The 17,985-nt window shown below is 65.5% G+C and overlaps 1 protein-coding gene across 1 annotated transcript; it reads right to left on the bottom strand.

Moving 5' to 3' along the window:
• Positions 1–1,149: 1,149 nt before the first annotated feature.
• On the bottom strand, positions 1,150–15,809 carry CCDC33 (coiled-coil domain containing 33; the record flags this gene model as incomplete). The annotated part of the gene is made up of 5 exons (XM_075582362.1): positions 1,150–1,292; positions 10,917–10,995; positions 14,503–14,634; positions 15,178–15,266; positions 15,614–15,809. Coding segments are annotated over 5 exons (624 nt in total), but the record flags the coding sequence as incomplete, so codon positions are not given.
• Positions 15,810–17,985: the final 2,176 nt, after the last annotated feature.

Genomic DNA, 17,985 nt, shown 5'->3' with positions numbered 1-17,985 from the left:
TTATATTCTGGGCACTGCACCCTCCCATGTTACTGACTGATGCGGGCTGGGTGTTATATTCTGGGCACTGCGCCCTCCATGTTACTGACTGATGCGGGCTGGGTGTTATATTCTGGGCACTGCGCCCTCCCCTGTTACTGACTGATGCGGGCTGGGTGTTATATTCTGGGCACTGCACCCTCCCATGTTACTGACTGATGCTGGGTGTTATATTCTGGGCACTGCGCCCTCCCATGTTACTGACTGTGTGAGCCCGCAGGGTTTGTGTAACTTGCTCCGGGATATTGGGATATTGCTCAGACGCTGCCCCTAGTGAGTTCAGGCCGGGGTGGTTGCTGTACGTGCCTGGTGATTCAGTAACTTGCTGGGTGCTCGCTGGATTAAGTGGAGATCCCAGTGTCCCCAGAGACCAGGGTGATGGAGGTTGGGGTCACTGTGATCTGGGTGCAGGGATAGTGGAATTGTTTTGCGTGTTCTGGGGACCCTGGGACCCCCTGCATTCACTGAGGTTCCCTTGTCCCCAGAACCCATACGGGTATCAGGGTAAGGCTGTGCAGTCGGGGTCCCAGGCATAGGAGTGTGGCTCTTGGGGTGGGGCCCCTAGTCATTCTGGGTGGCAACTACCCTCCTAACAAAGTCAGGCTAGGATTCCAGGGTGTAGTCTGGGTCAGTGACCCCATGCGTGGGTGGGCAGTATCCCAGGCATCAGAGCGTGGCTCTTGGGGTGGGACCCCTAGTTGTTCTGTGGGGGTAACTACCTTTCTACGCAGGTCAGGCTAGGATTCCCAGGGTGTAGCCTGGGTCAGTGTTCCCAGGATTGGGTGGGGGTTCCACGTATAGGAACGTGGCTCTTGTAGTGGGCTCTCTAGTGGTTCTGTGGGGTGATGTTACCATCCCAGCAGAGTGAGGCTGGGGATGGTAGTGGATGTTTTTGGGCACCTTTTTGCCAGAGCGGGATACCCCTCACTTAGTAGGACCGGGGCCCGTGCCCAGCGGGCGGGGTCTGGATAGACTCATTATACAGGTGACCCGCAGTTTTGGGTGCCGACGGTCTGGCGCTCTCCGTGACGGCTGTCCGTCACACCCCGTATAACCTCTCCCTATAACTCCTCCTATTACCCCTCCCTATAACTCCTATTACCCATATAACCCCTCACCCCCTTCTCACCAGGGGGCGCTGTGTTGCAGGATTATTGGGGTGCATGTGGCTTTCTCCAGCTCCTCTCTCAGACGTGTGTTCTCGGCGAGCAGCGAAGCGTGTACTTCTCCCCGCAGGCTCTCCTCCCGCCCCCCTAATAGAGTTGTAAGGGGAGAGAGAGTGGTGGGGGGTAATGAAGGGAGAGCAGGGGGAGACAGGGAGAGCGGGGGGAGGGAAAGAGAGAGAAAGCGGGGGGTTGGGGGGTAAGGAAAAGAGACAGAGAGAGAGAGAGAGAGAGAGAGCGGGGGGGAGGGAAAGAGAGAGAGGGAGGGAGGGGAGAGAGAGAGGGAGGGGAGAGAGAGAGGGGGGGAGGGAGAGAGGGGGGGGAGGGGAGAGAGAGGGGGGGAGGGGAGAGAGGGGGGGAGGGGAGAGAGAGGGGGGGAGGGGAGAGAGAGGGGGGGAGGGGAGAGAGAGGGGGGGAGGGGAGAGAGAGGGGGGGAGGGGAGAGAGAGGGTGGAGGGGAGAGAGAGGGTGGAGGGGAGGGGAGAGAGAGGGGGGGAGGGGAGAGAGAGGGTGGGAGGGGAGGGGAGAGAGAGGGTGGGAGGGGAGGGGAGAGAGAGGGTGGGAGGGGAGGGGAGAGAGAGGGTGGGAGGGGAGAGAGAGGGTGGGAGGGGAGAGAGAGGGTGGGAGGGGAGGGGAGAGAGAGGGTGGGGAGAGAGAGGGTGGGGAGAGAGAGAGAGGGTGGGAGGAGGAGAGAGAGAGTGTGGGAGGGGGAGGGGAGAGAGAGGGTGGGAGGGGAGAGAGAGGGTGGGAGGGGAGAGAGAGGGTGGGAGGGGAGGGAGAGAGAGGGTGGGAGGGGAGGGGAGAGAGAGGGTGGGAGGGGAGGGGAGAGAGAGGGTGGGAGGGGAGGGGAGAGAGAGGGTGGGAGGGGAGGGGAGAGGGTGGGAGGGAGAGAGAGGGTGGGAGGGGAGGGGAGAGAGAGGGTGGGGAGAGAGAGAGAGGGTGGGAGGAGGAGAGAGAGAGTGTGGGAGGGGGAGGGGGAGAGAGGGTGGGAGGGGGAGAGAGGGTGGGAGGGAGAGGGGGGGAGGGGGAGAGAGGGTGGAGGGAGAGGGGGGGAGGGGGAGAGAGGGTGGGAGGGGGAGGGGGGGAGGGGGAGAGAGGGGGGGAGGGGAGGAGGGGAGAGAGGGTGGAGGGGGAGGGGGAGAGAGGGTGGGAGGGGGAGGGGGAGAGAGGGTGGGAGGGGGAGGGGAGAGAGGGTGGGAGGGGGAGGGGGAGAGAGGGTGGGAGGGGGAGGGGGAGAGAGGGTGGAGGGGGGGAGGGGGAGAGAGGGTGGGAGGGGGAGAGGAGGGTGGGAGGGGGAGAGAGGGTGGGGGAGGGTGGGAGTGGGAGGGGGAGAGTGGGAGGGGGAGAGTGGGAGAGGGAGTGTGGGAGAGGGAGTGTGGGAGGGGGAGGGGGAGGGTGGGAGGGGGAGGGGGGAGTGTGGGAGAGGGAGTGTGGGAGGGGGAAAGAGAGGGTGGGAGGGGAAAGAGAGGGTGGGAGGGGGAAAGAGGGTGGGAGGGGAAGGGAGAGAGAGGGTGGGAGGGGGAGAGAGAGGGTGGGAGGGGGAGGGAGAGAGAGGGTGGGAGGGGGAGGGAGAGGGAGGGGGAGGGAGAGAGAGGGTGGGGGGGGAGGAGAGAGAGGGTGGGAGGGGGAGGGAGAGAGAGGGTGGGGGGGGGGAGGAGAGAGTGGGGGGGAGGGGGAGGGAGAGAGAGGGTGGGGGGGGGAGGAGAGAGTGGGGGGGAGGGGGGGGGAGGGAGGAGAGAGGGAGCGGGAGGGAGGGGAAGGGAGCGGGAGGGAGGGGAAGGGAGAGGGTGGGAGGGGGAGGGAGGGGAAGGGAGAGGGTGGGGGAGAGGGGGAGTGTGGGTATGGGAGTGTGGGAGAGGGTGGGAGGGGGAAAGAGAGGGTGGGGGGGCAGGGGGGAAGGGAGAGAGAGGGAGAGAGAGGGAGCGAAAGGGAAGGGAAGGGAGAGAGGGGGCGGGAGGAAGGGGAGGGAGAGATAGAGTGGGAGAGAGAGAGAGAGAGAGTGGGAGAGAGAGAGAGGGTGGAAGGGAGAGGAGAGGGTGGGAGGGGGAGGGTGGGAGGGGGAGGGTGGGAGGGGGAGGGTGGGAGGGGGAGGGTGAGAGGGTGGGAGGGAGAGAGGGTGGGAAGGGGAGGGAGAGAGGGTGGGAAGGGGAGGGAGAGAGGGTGGGAAGGGGAGGGAGAGAGGGTGGGAAGGGGAGGGAGAGAGGGTGGGAAGGGGAGGGAGAGAGGGTGGGAAGGGGAGGGAGAGAGGGTGGGAAGGGGAGGGAGAGAGGGTGGGAAGGGGAGGGAGAGAGGGTGGGAAGGGGAGGGAGAGAGGGTGGGAAGGGGAGGGAGAGAGGGTGGGAAGGGGAGGGAGAGAGGGTGGGAAGGGGAGGGAGAGAGGGTGGGAAGGGGAGGGAGAGAGGGTGGGAAGGGGAGGGAGAGAGGGTGGGAGGGGGAGGGAGAGAGGGTGGGAGGGGGAGGGAGAGAGAGTGGGATGGGGAGGGAGAGAGAGGGTGGGAGGGAGAGAGAGGGTGGGAGGGAGAGAGAGGGTGGGAGGGGGAGGGAGAGAGAGGGTGGGAGGGGGAGGGAGAGAGAGGGTGGGAGGGGGAGGGAGAGAGAGGGTGGGAGGGGGGGGAGAGAGAGGGTGGGAGGGGGGGAGAGAGAGGGTGGGAGGGAGAGGGTGGGAGGGGGAGAGAGAGAGGGTGGGAGGGGGAGGGAGAGAGAGGGTGGGAAGGGGAGGGAGAGAGAGGGTGGGAAGGGGAGGGAGAGAGAGGGTGGGAGGGGGAGGGAGAGGAGAGGGTGGAAGGGGAGGGAGAGAGAGGGTGGGAGGGGGAGGGAGAGAGGGGTGGGAAGGGGAGGGAGAGAGGGTGGGAAGGGGAGGGGAGAGAGGGTGGGAAGGGGAGGGAGAGAGGGTGGGAAGGGGAGGGAGAGAGGGTGGGAAGGGAAGGGAGAGAGGGTGGGAAGGGGAGGGAGAGAGGGTGGGAAGGGGAGGGAGAGAGGGTGGGAAGGGGAGGGAGAGAGGGTGGGAAGGGGAGGGAGAGAGGGTGGGAAGGGGAGGGAGAGAGGGTGGGAAGGGGAGGGTGGGAAGGGGAGGGAGAGAGGGTGGGAAGGGAGGGAGAGAGGGTGGGAAGGGGAGGGAGAGAGGGTGGGAAGGGAGGGAGAGGGTGGGGGGGAGGGGGTGGGTGGAAGGGGAGGGAGAGGGTGGGGGGGAGGGGGTGGGTGGGGAGGGGGGGAGGGAGAGGGTGGGTGGGAGAGGGGGGGAGGGAGAGGGTGGGTGGGGAGGGGGGGGGAGGGAGAGGGGGGTGGGAGGGGGGAGGAGAGGGTGGGTGGGGAGGGGGGAGGGAGAGGGTGGGTGGGGAGGGGGGGAGGGAGAGGGTGGGTGGGGAGGGGGGAGGGAGAGGGTGGGTGGGGAGGGGGGAGGGAGAGGGTGGGTGGTGGGGAGGGGGGGAGGGAGAGGGTGGGTGGGTGGGGAGGGGGGAGGGTGAGGGTGGGGAGGGAGGGGGAAGGAGAGGGTGGGTGGGTGGGAGGGAGAGGGGGGAGGGAGAGGGTGGGTGGGTGGGGAGGGAGAGGGTGGGGGGGAGCGGGTGGGAGGGAGAGGGTGGGTGGGGAGGGGGGAGGGAGAGGGTGGGTGGGGAGGGGGGGAGGGAGAGGGTTGGGTGGGAGGGGGTCAGGAGAGGGTGGGTGGGGAGGGGGGGAGGGAGAGGGTGTGGTGGGTGGGGAGGGAGAGGGGGAGGGGAGAGGGTGGGTGGGTGGGAGGGAGAGGGGAGGGAGAGGGTGGAGGGAAAGAGAGGGTGGGGGGAGGGAGAGGGTGGGTGGAGAGGGTGGGTGGAGAGGGAGAGGGGGGAGGGAGAGGGGGGGGGAGGGAGAGGGTGGGAGGGGAGGGAGAGGGTGGGAGGGGAGGGAGAGGGGGGGGGAGGGAGAGGGAGGGAGGGGAGGGAGAGGGGGGGGAGGGAGAGGGTGGGAGGGGGAGGGAGAGGGTGGGAGGGGAGGGAGGGTGGGGGGGGGGAGGGAGAGGGTGGGTGGAGAGGTGGGTGGAGAAGGCGAGGGGGGGGAGGGCGAGGGTGGGAGGGGCGGGAGAGGGTGGGGGGGGGGAGGGAGAGGGTGGGGGGGGAGGGAGAGGGTGGGGGGGGGAGGGAGAGGGTGGGGGGGGGGAGGGAGAGGGTGGGGGGGGGAGGGAGAGGGTGGGGGGGGGGGAGGGTGTGGGGGGGGAGGGTGGGGGGGGGAGGGAGAGGGTGGGGGGGGGAGGGTGGGGGGGGAGGGTGGGGGGGGGGGGAGGGAGAGGGTGGGGGGGGAGGGTGGGGGGGGGAGGGAGAGGGTGGGGGGGGGAGGGAGAGGGTGGGGGGGAGAGGGTGAGGGGGGAGGGAGAGGGTGGGGGCGGGAGAGGGTGGGGGGGAGAGGGGGGGGGGGAGGGTGGGGGCGGAGAGGGGGGGGGGGGAGGGAGAGGGGGGGGGGGGCGGGAGAGGCGTGGGGGGGGGAGGGTGGGGGGGGGAGGGCGAGGGTGGGGGGGGGGCGGGAGCGGAGAGGGTGGGGGGGGGTCGGGGAGGGAGAGGGTGGGGGGGGGGCGGGAGAGGGAGAGGGTGGGGGGGCGGGAGAGGGTGGGGGGGCGCGGTGAGGGGGGGAGAGGGTGCGAGGGTGGGGGGGCGGGAGAGGGTCGGGGGGGGGCGAGGGTGGGGGGGGGGAGGGTGAGGGGGGCAGGGAGAGGGTGGGGGGGGGGGCGAGGGGTGAGGGTGGGGGGGGGGAGCGGGTTGGCGGGGGAGAGGGTGGGGGGGGCGAGGGTGAGGGGGGGAGGCGAGGGTGGGGGGGGGGGGAGAGGGTGAGGGGGGAGGAGAGGGTGGGGGGGGGGGGGAGGGCGCGGGTGGGGGGGGGGGAGGGAGAGGGTGGGGGGGGGGGGGAGGTGGAGGGTGGGGGAGGGGAGGGTGAGGGTGGGGGGGGAGGGAGAGGGTGGGGGGGGGGGAGGGAGAGGGTGGGGGGGGGGGGAGGGAGAGGGTGGGGAGGAGGGAGCGGGGGGGGGGGGCGAGGGTGGGGGGGGGGGAGGGAGAGGGTGGGGGGGGGAGGAGAGGGTGGGGGGGGGCGGAGGGAGAGGGTGGGGGGGGGGAGGGAGAGGGAGGGGGGGGGGAGGGAGAGGGTGGGGGGGGGGGGAGGGAGAGGGTGGGGGGGGGGGAGGGAGAGGGGTGGGGGGGGGGGAGGGAGAGGGTGGGGGGGGGGGGAGGGAGAGGGTGGGGGGGGGCGGGAGAGGGGGGGGAGGGGGGAGAGGGTGGGGGGGGAGGGAGAGGGTGGGGGGGGAGGGGGGGGGGAGGGGAGGGGGAGGGCGAGGGTGGGGGCGGGAGGAGAGGGTGGGCGGGGGAGGGAGAGGTGTGGGGGGGGGAGGGAGAGGGTGGGGGGGGGGAGAGGGTGGGGGGGAGGGCTGGAGGGGGAGAGGGGTGGGTGGGGGGGGGGAGGGAGAGGGTGGGGGGGAGGGAGGGTGGGGGGGGTGGGGGAGGGTGGGGGGGCGGGAGGGAGAGGGTGGGGGGGGGGGGGAGGGAGAGGGTGGGGGGTGGGGGGGGGGGAGGGAGAGGGGGGGGGGGAGGGAGGGAGAGGGTGGGGGGGGGGGGGGGAGGGAGAGGGTGGGGGGGGAGGGAGAGGGTGGGGGGGAGGGGGGGAGGGAGAGGGTGGGGGGGGAGGGGGGGGAGGGAGAGGGTGGGGGGGAGGGGGGAGGGAGAGGGTGGGGGGGGGAGGAGAGGGTGGGGGGGGGGGAGGAGGGAGAGGGGGGGAGGGAGAGGGTGGGGGGGGGAGGGAGGGAGAGGGGGGGGAGGGAGCGGTGGGGGGGGGAGGGGAGGGGGGGGCGGGAGAGGGTGGGGGGGGGAGAGGGAGAGGGTGGGGGGGGCGGGAGAGGGTGGGGGGGGAGGGAGAGGGTGGGGGGGGGAGGGAGAGGGTGGGGGGGGGGGAGGGGGAGGGAGAGGGTGAGGGGTGGTGGGAGGGAGAGGGTGGGGTGGAGGGAGAGGGTGGGGGGAGGGAGAGGGTGGGGGGGGGTGGGAGGGAGAGGGTGGGGGGGGGAGGGAGAGGGTGGGGGGGGGGGAGGGAGAGGGTGGGGGGGGGGGGGAGGGAGAGGGTGGTGGGGGGGGGGAGGGAGAGGGTGGTGGGGGGGGGAGGGTGGGGGGGGGGGGGAGGGAGAGGGTGGGGGGGGGGGGAGGGAGAGGGTGGTGGGGGGGAGGGAGAGGGTGGTGGGGGGGGGGAGGAGAGGGTGGTGGGGGGGGGGGAGGGAGAGGGTGGTGGGGGGGGGAGGGAGAGGGTGGTGGGGGGGGGGAGGAGAGGGTGGGGGGGGGGGGAGGGAGAGGGTGGGGGGGAGAGGGTGGGGGGGGGGGGAGAGGGTGGGGGGGGGGGAGGGAGAGGGTGGGGGGGGGAGGGAGAGGGTGGGGGGGGAGGGGTGGGGGGGGGGGGGAGGGAGAGGGTGGGGGGGGGGGGGAGGGAGAGGGTGGGGGGGGGGAGGGAGAGGGTGGGGGGGGGGGAGGGAGAGGGTGGGGGGGGGGGGGAGAGGGTGGGGGGGGGGGGAGAGGGTGGGGGGGGGGAGGGAGAGGGTGGGGGGGGGGGAGGGGGGGGGGGAGGGAGAGGGGGGGGAGGGAGAGGGGGGGGAGGGGAGAGGGGAGGGAGGAAGGGGGAGGGAGAGAGAGGTGGAAGGGGGGAGAGAGAGGGTGTGAGGGAGAGAGAGGGTGGGAGGAGGAGAGAGGGTGGGAGGAAGGGAGAGAGGGTGGAGGAAGGGAGAGAGGGTGGGAGGAAGGGAGAGAGGGTGGGAGGAAGGGAGAGAGGGTGGGAGGAAGAGAGGGTGGAGGGGAGGGGAGAGAGGTTGGGAGGGGGGGAGTGTGGGAGGGGGAGTATGGGAGAGGGTGGGAGGGGGAAAGAGAGGATGGGAGGGGGAAAGAGAGGGTGCAAGGGGGAAGAGAGGGTGGGAGGGGAGGGAGGAGGGGGAGGGAGAGAGAGGGTGGGAGGGGGAGGGAGAGAGGGTGGGAGGGGGAGGGAGAGAGGGTGGAGGGGAGGAGAGAGGGTGGGAGGGGGAGGGAGAGAGGGTGGGGAGGGGAGGGAGAGAGGGGTGGGAGGGGGAGGGAGAGAGGGTGGGAGGGGGAGGGAGAGAGGGTGGGAGGGGGAGGGAGGGGGAGTGTGGGAGGGGGAGGGAGGGGGAGTGTGGGAGGGGGAGGGAGAGAGGGTGGGAGGGGGAGGGAGAGAGGGTGGGAGGGGGAGGGAGAGAGGGTGGGAGGGGGAGGGAGAGAGGGTGGGAGGGGAGGGAGGGGGAGTGTGGGAGGGGGAGGGAGGGGGGGAGTGTGGGAGGGGGAGTGTGGGAGGGGGAGTGTGGGAGGGGGAGTGTGGGAGGGGAGGGAGAGAGAGGGTGGAGGGGGGAGGGGGAGGGAGAGAGAGGGTGGGAGGGGGAGGAGAGAGAGGGTGGGAGGGGGAGGGAGAGAGAGGGTGGGAGGGGGAGGGAGAGAGAGGGTGGGAGGGGGAGGGAGAGAGAGGGTGGGAGGGGGAGGGAGAGAGAGGGTGGGGGGAGGGAGAGAGAGGGTGGGGGGGAGGGAGAGAGAGGTGGGGGGGAGGGAGAGAGGGAGGGAGGGAGGAGGGAGGGGGAGGGAAAGAGGGAAGGGAGGGGGAGGGCAGAGGGAAGGGAGGGGGAGGGAAAGAGGGAAGGGAGGGGGAGGGAAAGAGGGAAGGGAGGGGGAAGGAGAGAGAGAGAGGGAGCGGGAGGGAGGGGAAGGGAGAGAGGGGGCGGGAGGGAGGGTGAGGGAGAGAGAAGGGGGAGGGAGAGAGAGGGTGGAAGGGGGGAGAGAGAGGGTGGAAGGGGGAGGGAGAGAGAGGGTGGGAGAGAGAGGGTGGAAGGGGGAGGGAGAGAGAGGGTGGAGAGAGAGGGTGGAAGGGGGTGGGAGAGAGAGGGTGGAAGGGGGAGGGAGAGAGAGGGTGGAAGGGGGAGCAGAGAGGGTGGGGGAGGGAGAGAGAGGGTGGGAGGGGGAGGAGGAGGGGGGGGAGAGAGAGGGTGGGAGGGGAGAGAGAGGGTGGGAGGGGGAGGGAGAGAGAGGGTGGGAGGGGGAGGGAGAGAGAGGGTGGGAGTGGGAGGGAGAGAGGGTGGGAGGGGGAGGGGGAGAGGGTGGGAGGAGAGAGGGTGGGAGGGGGAGGGAGAGAGGGTGGGAGGGGAGGGTGGGAGGGGGAGAGGGTGGAGGGGAGGGAGAGAGGGTGGGAGGGGGAGGGAGAGAGGGTGGGTGGGAGAGAGGGTGGGAGGGGGAGGGAGAGAGGGTGGGAGGGGGAGGAGAGAGGGTAGGAGGGGGAGGGAGAGGGTGGGAGGGGGAGTGGAGGGTGGGAGGGGAGGAGAGGGTGGGAGGGAGAGAGAGGGTGGGAGGGAGAGAGAGGGTGGGAGGGGGAGGGAGAGAGAGGGTGGGAGAGAGAGGGTGGGAGGGGGAGAGTGGGAGGGGGGGGAGAGAGGGTGGGAGGGAGAGAGAGGGTGGGAGGGGGACTGTGGGAGAGGGTGGGAGTGGGAGGGAGAGAGAGGGTGGGGGGGGAGGAGAGAGGGAAGGGAGGGGGAGAGAGAGGGAGCGGGAGGGAGAGGAAGGGAGAGAGGGGGAGGGAGAGAGAGGGTGAAAGGGGGAGGGAGAGAGAGGGTGGGAGGGAGAGAGAGGGTGGGAGGAGAGAGAGGGTGGGAGGGGGAAGAAGAGAGAGGGTGGAGGGGGAGGGAGAGAGGGGTGAAAGGGGAGGGAGAGAGAGGGTGGGAGGGAGAGAGAGGGTGGGAGGAGAGAGAGGGTGGGAGGGAGAGAGAGGGTGGGAGGGGGAAGAAGAGAGAGGGTGGGAGGGGGAGGAAGAGAGGGTGGGAGGGGGAGGAAGAGAGGGTGGGAGGGGGAGGAAGAGAGGGTGGGGAGGGGGAGGAAGAGAGGGTGGGAGGGTGAGTGAGAGAGGGTGAGTGAGAGAGGGTGGGAGGGAGAGGGTGAGGGAGAGGGTGAGGGAGAGAGGGTGAGGAAGAGAGGGTGGGAGGGAGGGGGTGAGAGGGTGGGGGAGGGAGGGGGAGGGAGGGGGTGAGAGGGTGGGGGAGGGAGGGGGTGAGAGGGTGGGGAGGGAGGGGGAGAGAGGGTGGGGGAGGGAGGGGGAGAGAGGGTGGGGGAGGGAGGGGGAGAGAGGGTGGGGGAGGGAGGGGGGGGGGAGAGAGGGAGGGGGAGAGAGGGTGGGGGAGGGAGGGGGAGAGAGGGTGGGGGAGGGAGGGGGAGAGAAGGTGGGGGAGGGAGGGGGAGAGAGGGTGGGGGAGGGAGGGGGAGAGAGGGTGGAGGGAGGGGGAGAGAGGGTGGGAGGGGGAGGGAGAGAGGGTGGGAGGGGGAGGGAGAGAGGGTGGGAGGGGGAGGGAGAGAGGGTGGGAGGGGGGGGAGAGAGGGTGGAGGGGGAGGGAGATAGACGTGGGAGGGGGAGGGGGATAGAGGGTGAGAGGGGAGAGAGAGGGTGAGAGGGGGAGAGAGGGTGGGAGGGGGAGAGAGAGGGTGGGAGGGGGAGAGAGAGGGTGGGAGGGGGAGAGAGAGGGGTGGGAGGGGGAGAGAGAGGGTGGGAGGGGGAGAGAGAGAGTGGAAGAGTGGGAGGTGAGAGAGGGGAGGGAGTGTGGGCCGGAGGAGAGGAGGGGGAGAAAGAGTGGAAGGATACGGGAGAGAGAGAGCGTGAGTGGGGAAGTTGTTATGTGTAGGAGTGCTCTGTATAGTATTGGAGCGTCACTTCTCACGTGCAGTCGCTCTCGAGCGCTCTCTGTTACCTCTCTCTCCTCTCTCCGCTCTGCTCCTCTTTTGCTCTCTCAGTTTACTGTCCAGCGCTTTCTCCATCCTCTCAATCACCTGCGAAGGCATCAGAAACACACTCAGAGCGCCTTATTGCCCCCTACTCACATACAGAGTGCCTTATTGCCCCTTACTCACATACAGAGCGCCTTATTGCCCCTTACTCACATACAGAGCGCCTTATTGCCCCCTACTCACATACAGAGCGCCTTATTGCCCCCTACTCACATACAGAGCGCCTTATTGCCCCCTACTCACATACAGAGCGCCTTATTGCCCCCTACTCACATACAGAGCGCCTTATTGCCCTTTACTCACATACAGAGCGCCTTATTGCCCCTTACTCACATTCAGAGCGCCTTATTGCCCTTTACTCACATACAGAGCGCCTTATTGCCCCTTACTCACATACAGAGCGAGCGCCTTATTGCCCCTTACTCACATACAGAGCGCCTTATTGCCCCCTACTCACATACAGAGTGCCTTATTGCCCCTTACTCACATACAGAGTGCCTTATTGCCCCTTACTCACATACAGAGCGCCTTATTGCCCCTTACTCACATACAGAGCGCCTTATTGCCCCCTACTCACATACAGAGCGCCTTATTGCCCCCTACTCACATAGAGAGCGCCTTATTGCCCCTACTCACATACAGAGCGCCTTATTGCCCTTTACTCACATACAGAGCGCCTTATTGCCCCTTACTCACATACAGAGCGCCTTATTGCCCTTTACTCACATACAGAGCGCCTTATTGCCCCTTACTCACATACAGAGCGAGCGCCTTATTGCCCCTTACTCACTTACAGAGTGCATTATTGCCCCCATCTCACATACAGAGCGCCTTATTGCCCCATCTCACATACAGAGTGCCTTATTGCCCCCTACTCACATACAGGGCGCCTTATTGCCCCCATCTCACATACAGAGCGCCTTATTGCCCCTACTCACATACAGATTGCCTTATTGCCCCCTACTCACATACAGAGCGCCTTATTGCCCCTTATTCACATATAGAGTGCCTTATTGCCCCTTACTCACTTACAGAGTGCATTATTGCCCCTTACTCACTTACAGAGTGCCTTATTGCCCCCTACTCACATAGAGCGCCTTATTGCCCCTTACTCACATACAGAGTGCCTTATTGCCCCTTACTCACATACAGAGTGCCTTATTGCCCCCTACTCACATAGAGCACCTTATTGCCCCCTACTCACATACAGAGCGCCTTATTGCCCCTTACTCACTTACAGAGTGATTTATTGCCCCCTACTCACATACAGAGCGCCTTATTGCCCTTGCTCATCTACAGAGCGCCTTATTGCCCGTACTCACATACAGAGTGCCTTATTGCCCCCTACTCACATACAGAGTGCCTTATTGCCCCCTACTCACCTACAGAGCGCCTTATTGCCCCATCTCACATACAGAGTGCCTTATTGCCCCTTCTCACATACAGAGTGCCTTATTGCCCCCTACTCATACAGAGCGCCTTATTGCCCCCATCTCACATACAGAGCGCCTTATTGCCCCTACTCACATACAGATTGCCTTATTGCCCCTACTCACATACAGAGCGCCTTATTGCCCCTTATTCACATATAGAGTGCCTTATTGCCCCTTACTCACTTACAGAGTGCATTATTGCCCCTTACTCACTTACAGTGCGCCCTTATTGCCCCCATCTCACACACAGAGCGCCTTATTGCCCCTACTCACATACAGAGTGCCTTATTGCCCCCTACTCACATACAAAGCGCCTTATTGCCCCCTACTCACATACAGAGCGCCTTATTGTCCCTTACTCACATACAGAGTGCCTTATTGCCCCCTACTCACATACAGAGCGCCTTATTGCCCCCTTCTCACATACAGAGCGCCTTATTGCCCCCATCTCACATACAGAGCGCCTTATTGCCCCTACTCACATACAGAGTGCCTTATTGCCCCCTACTCACATACAGAGCGCCTTATTGTCCCTTACTCACATACAGAGTGCCTTATTGCCCCCTACTCACATACAGAGCGCCTTATTGCCCCCTTCTCACATACAGAGCGCCTTATTGCCCCCATCTCACATACAGAGCGCCTTATTGCCCCTACTCACATACAGAGTGCCTTATTGCCCCCTACTCACATAGAGCGCCTTATTGCCCCTTACTCACATACAGAGTGCCTTATTGCCCCTTACTCACACAGAGTGCCTTATTGCCCCCTACTCACATAGAGCGCCTTATTGCCCCTTACTCACATACAGAGCACCTTATTGCCCCCTACTCACATACAGAGCGCCTTATTGTCCCTTACTCACATACAGAGTGCCTTATTGCCCCCTATTCACATACAGAGCGCCTTATTGCCCCCTTCTCACATACAGAGCGCCTTATTGCCCCATCTCACATACAGAGCGCCTTATTGCCCCCTACTCACATACAGAGCGCCTTATTGTCCCTTACTCACATACAGAGCGCCTTATTGTCCCTTACTCACATACAGAGTGCCTTATTGCCCCCTACTCACATACAAAGCGCCTTATTGCCCCCTACTCACATACAGAGCGCCTTATTGTCCCTTACTCACATACAGAGTGCCTTATTGCCCCCTACTCACATACAGAGTGCCTTATTGCCCCCTACTCACATACAAAGCGCCTTATTGTCCCTTACTCACATACAGAGTGCCTTATTGCCCCCTACTCACATACAAAGCGCCTTATTGCCCCCTACTCACATACAGAGCGCCTTATTGTCCCTTACTCACATACAGAGTGCCTTATTGCCCCCTACTACATACAGAGCGCCTTATTGTCCCTTACTCACATACAGAGTGCCTTATTGCCCCCTACTCACATACAAAGCGCCTTATTGCCCCCTACTCACATACAGAGCGCCTTATTGTCCCTTACTCACATACAGAGTGCCTTATTGCCCCCTACTCACATACAAAGCGCCTTATTGCCCCCTACTCACATACAGAGCGCCTTATTGTCCCTTACTCACATACAGAGCGCCTTATTGCCCCCTACTCACATACAGAGCGCCTTATTGCCCCCTTCTCACATACAGAGCGCCTTATTGTCCCTTACTCACATACAGAGTGCCTTATTGCCCCCTACTCACATACAAAGCGCCTTATTGCCCCCTACTCACATACAGAGCGCCTTATTGTCCCTTACTCACATACAGAGCGCCTTATTGCCCCCTTCTCACATACAGAGCGCCTTATTGCCCCCATCTCACATACAGAGCGCCTTATTGCCCCTACTCACATACAGAGTGCCTTATGCCCTCTACTCACATAGAGCGCCTTATTGCCCCTTACTCACATACAGAGCGCCTTATTGCCCCTTACTCACTTACAGAGTGATTTATTGCCCCCTACTCACATACAGAGCGCCTTATTGCCCTTGCTCATCTACAGAGCGCCTTATTGCCCCCTACTCACATACATACAGAGCGCCTTATTGCCCCCATCTCACATACATACAGAGCGCCTTATTGCCCCCATCTCACATACATACAGAGTGCCTTATTGCCCCTGGCTCTCAGGCGGTGGGCCGCACCTTCTCCTGCTGGCGTATGGTGTCCTGTAAAGTCCTGGCCCGGTTCAGCCGGTCCCGGTACTGAGCCAGCACGGTCTGCTGCTGCTGATGCGCCCTCTGCAGGAGAACCAGCTCCTTCTCACGGTCATTCCTCTGAAACACCAAGCCTGATTGGTTAGGCAATCCCAGGGCGCAACAGCTGCCTTCCTATTGGCTGACGCACTGCACAATATATGAGCTGCCTTATTATTGGCCGACACACTGCATTATACTGGAGAGGTGCCTCCCTATTGGGTGACGCACTATAGTATATACAACAGCTACCTTCCTATTGCCTGACGCACTGCACAATATATGAGAGCTGCCTTCCTATTGGTTGATGCACTTCATTACATTGGAGAGCTGCCTCCCTATTGGCTGATGCACTGCCGTATATATGAAAGCTGCTTCCCCATTGGCTGACGTCTGACATCTTAGCTGACACGCTATTGGCTAAGACAACGCAGTGCGAGAGCCGCTCAGTCATTGGCTCACGAAAACACGAGTGCGCAAGACCAGCCCCGCCATTGACTGCCGACCTCCGGCGCGTGTAAAAGCTGCCTTGCTGTTGGCTGTCCCCTCTCCGGAGGCCGTTATTGGCTGCAGCCAGATTAACCCCTCCCCCGCCAGCATGGCGGGTCAGAGGCCGGAACTCACCCTGACCAGCTCGTTCTGCAGCTGCTGGACTCTGTCCCTCACCCCGCGGAGCTCCGACGTCTCGCTGGCCAGCTTCTGCTTCAGGGTCACTGCGGAAAAAAGGCCGGAACACCCCCCCACCCGTTACCAAGAACAGCCAGCCTAATACGCAGTGGGACCGGGCCCCGACAGCCCCCATAATACCCCAGGGGCCCCAAATCATAGGGCCACCCTGTTCAGTAAGAGGGGCCGTGGTGACCTGTTAGGGGTTAATGAAGACCCTAATCTTAAAGTGCAGAGTGTCCCCTTCGGCTCCGTGTAACCTGGACTGTCCCTTCCGTGTCCCTTCTGCGTGGCAATGCGTTGCTGTGGCGAAGGGGGTGAGAAAGTACAGAGCCAGCAGACCCACGCAGAGACGGCTGCGGTCGGTGGGTGGTCTAGTGGGGGTGCTGCTCACCCAGACGGTCAGCCAGCTCGGCCTTGGTCATGACGTCCAGGTCCGCGTCGCTCAGCAGGCTCCGCCCCGCCTCCTGGTGCAGGCTCCGCTCGCTCCGCAGGGCGCTGTTCTCCGCCTCCAGCGCCCCGTGCTGGCGGCGCAGCGCGATGAGGTCATCGGCCATCCGCTGCATGGCCAACCGGTAATTCTCCAGCTCCTGAGAGGGAAGGGGTTAATGGAGCGATGCTCCGCAGGTCTCGGGGAGAGGATGGGGGTTAAGAGAGTGACGCTCTGCAGGTCTCAGCCAGGGAAGGGGTTAGTGAAGTGACGCTCTGCGGGTCTCTGGCAGGGAAGGGGTTAGTGGAGCGACGCTCTTTGGGTCTCTGGCAGGGAAGGGGTTAGTGGAGCGACGCTCTGCAGGTCTCTGGCAGGGAAGGGGTTAGTGGAGTGACGCTCTGTGGGTCTCTGGCAGGGAAGGGGTTAGTGGAGCGACGCTCTGCAGGTCACAGCCAGGGAAGGGGTTAGTGGAGCGACGCTCTGCAGGTCTCAGCCAGGGAAGGGGTTAATGGAGCGACGCTCTGCAGGTTTCAGCCAGGGAAGGAGTTAGTGGAGCGACGCTCTGCAGGTCTCTGGCAGGGAAGGGGTTAGTGGAGCGACGCTCTGCAGGTCTCTGGTAGGGAAGGGGTTAGTGGAGCGATGCTCTGCAGGTCTCTGGCAGGGAAGGGGTTAGTGGAGCGACGCTCTGCAGGTCTCTGGCAGGGAAGGGGTTAGTGGAGCGACGCTCTGCAGGTCACAGCCAGGGAAGGGGTTAGTGAAGCGACGCTCTGCAGGTCTCAGCCAGGGAAGGGGTTAATGGCGCGACGCTCTGCAAGTTTCAGCCAGGGAAGGGGTTAGTGGAGCGACGCTCTGCAGGTCTCTGGCAGGGAAGGGGTTAGTGGAGCGACGCTCTGCAGGTCTCTGGCAGGGAAGGGGTTAGTGGAGCGATGCTCTGCAGGTCTCTGGCAGGGAAGGGGTTAGTGGAGCGACGCTCTGCAGGGGAATGTAATGCTGTGCCTGGAGGCCCTGCAGCCTGAACATTACATTAACACGAGGAAAACAGCAACCTGCATTAAAGAGCAGTGAGAAGTATAACTGGTCCAGTGTGCAGGACAGAGGGGGGAGTGCTAGCAGGTGCACTGCTGTGTGTGAGGGGGGTGGGGAGGCTGTGTGTGAGGGGGGTGGGGAGGCTGTGTGTGAGGGGGGTGGGGAGGCTGTGTGTGAGGGGGGTGGGGAGGCTGTGTGTGAGGGGGGTGGGGAGGCTGTGTGTGGGGGAATGGGGAGGCTGTGTGTGGGGGGGTGGAGGGGCTGTGTGTGAGGGGGGTGGGGGGGGCTGTGTGTGAGGGGGGTGGGGGGGCTGTGTGTGAGGGGGGTGGGGAGGCTGTGTGTGGGGGGGTGGGGAGGCTGGGTGTGAGGGGGTGGGGGGGCTGTGTGTGAGGGGGTGGGGGGGCTGTGTGTGAGGGGGTGGGGGGGGGGCTGTGTGAGGGGGGGCTGTGTGTGAGGGGGTGGGGGGGGCTGTGTGTGAGGGGGTGGGGAGGCTGTGTGTGAGGGGAGAGGGCTGTGTGTGAGGGGGGTGGGGAGGCTGTGTGTGAGGGGGGTGGGGAGGCTGTGTGTGAGGGGGTGGAGAGGCTGTGTGTGAGGAGGTGGGGAGGCTGTGTGTGAGGGGTGGGGGGGCTGTGTGTGAGGGGGTGGGGGGGGGCTGTGTGAGGGGGGCTGTGTGTGAGGGGGTGGGGGGGGCTGTGTGTGAGGGGGTGGGGAGGCTGTGTGTGAGGGGAGAGGGCTGTGTGTGAGGGGGTGGGGAGGCTGTGTGTGAGGGGTGTGGGGAGGCTGTGTGTGAGGGGGTGGGGAGGCTGTGTGTGAGGAGGTGGGGAGGCTGTGTGTGAGGGGGGTGGGGAAGCTGTGTGTGAGGGGGGTGGGGAGGCTGTGTGTGAGGGGGTGGGGAGGCTGTGTGTGAGGGGGTGGGGAGGCTGTGTGTGAGGGGGGTGGGGGGGGCTGTGTGTGAGGGGGTGGGGAGGCTGTGTGTGGGGGGGTGGGGAGGCTGTGTGTGGGGGGGTGGGGAGGCTGTGTGTGAGGGGGTGGGGAGGCTGTGTGTGGGGGGTGGGGAGGCTGTGTGTGAGGGGGTGGGAGGCTGTGTGTGAGGGGGTGGGGAGGCTGTGTGTGAGGGGGGTGGGGAGGCTGTGTGTGAGGGGGTGGAGAGGCTGTGTGTGAGGGGGTGGAGAGGCTGTGTGTGAGGGGGTGGAGAGGCAGTGTGTGAGGGGGGTGGGGAGGCTGTGTGTGAGAGGGGTGGGGAGGCTGTGTGTGAGGGGGTGGGGAGGCTGTGTGTGAGGGGGTGGGGAGGCTGTGTGTGAGGGGGTGGG

This window comes from Ascaphus truei, unplaced genomic scaffold (assembly GCF_040206685.1).
Source record: "Ascaphus truei isolate aAscTru1 unplaced genomic scaffold, aAscTru1.hap1 HAP1_SCAFFOLD_2277, whole genome shotgun sequence".
Classification (NCBI taxonomy): domain Eukaryota; kingdom Metazoa; phylum Chordata; class Amphibia; order Anura; family Ascaphidae; genus Ascaphus; species Ascaphus truei.
Note: the sequence above shows the minus strand (reverse complement) of the source record. Positions and strands in the feature narration are given on the sequence as shown.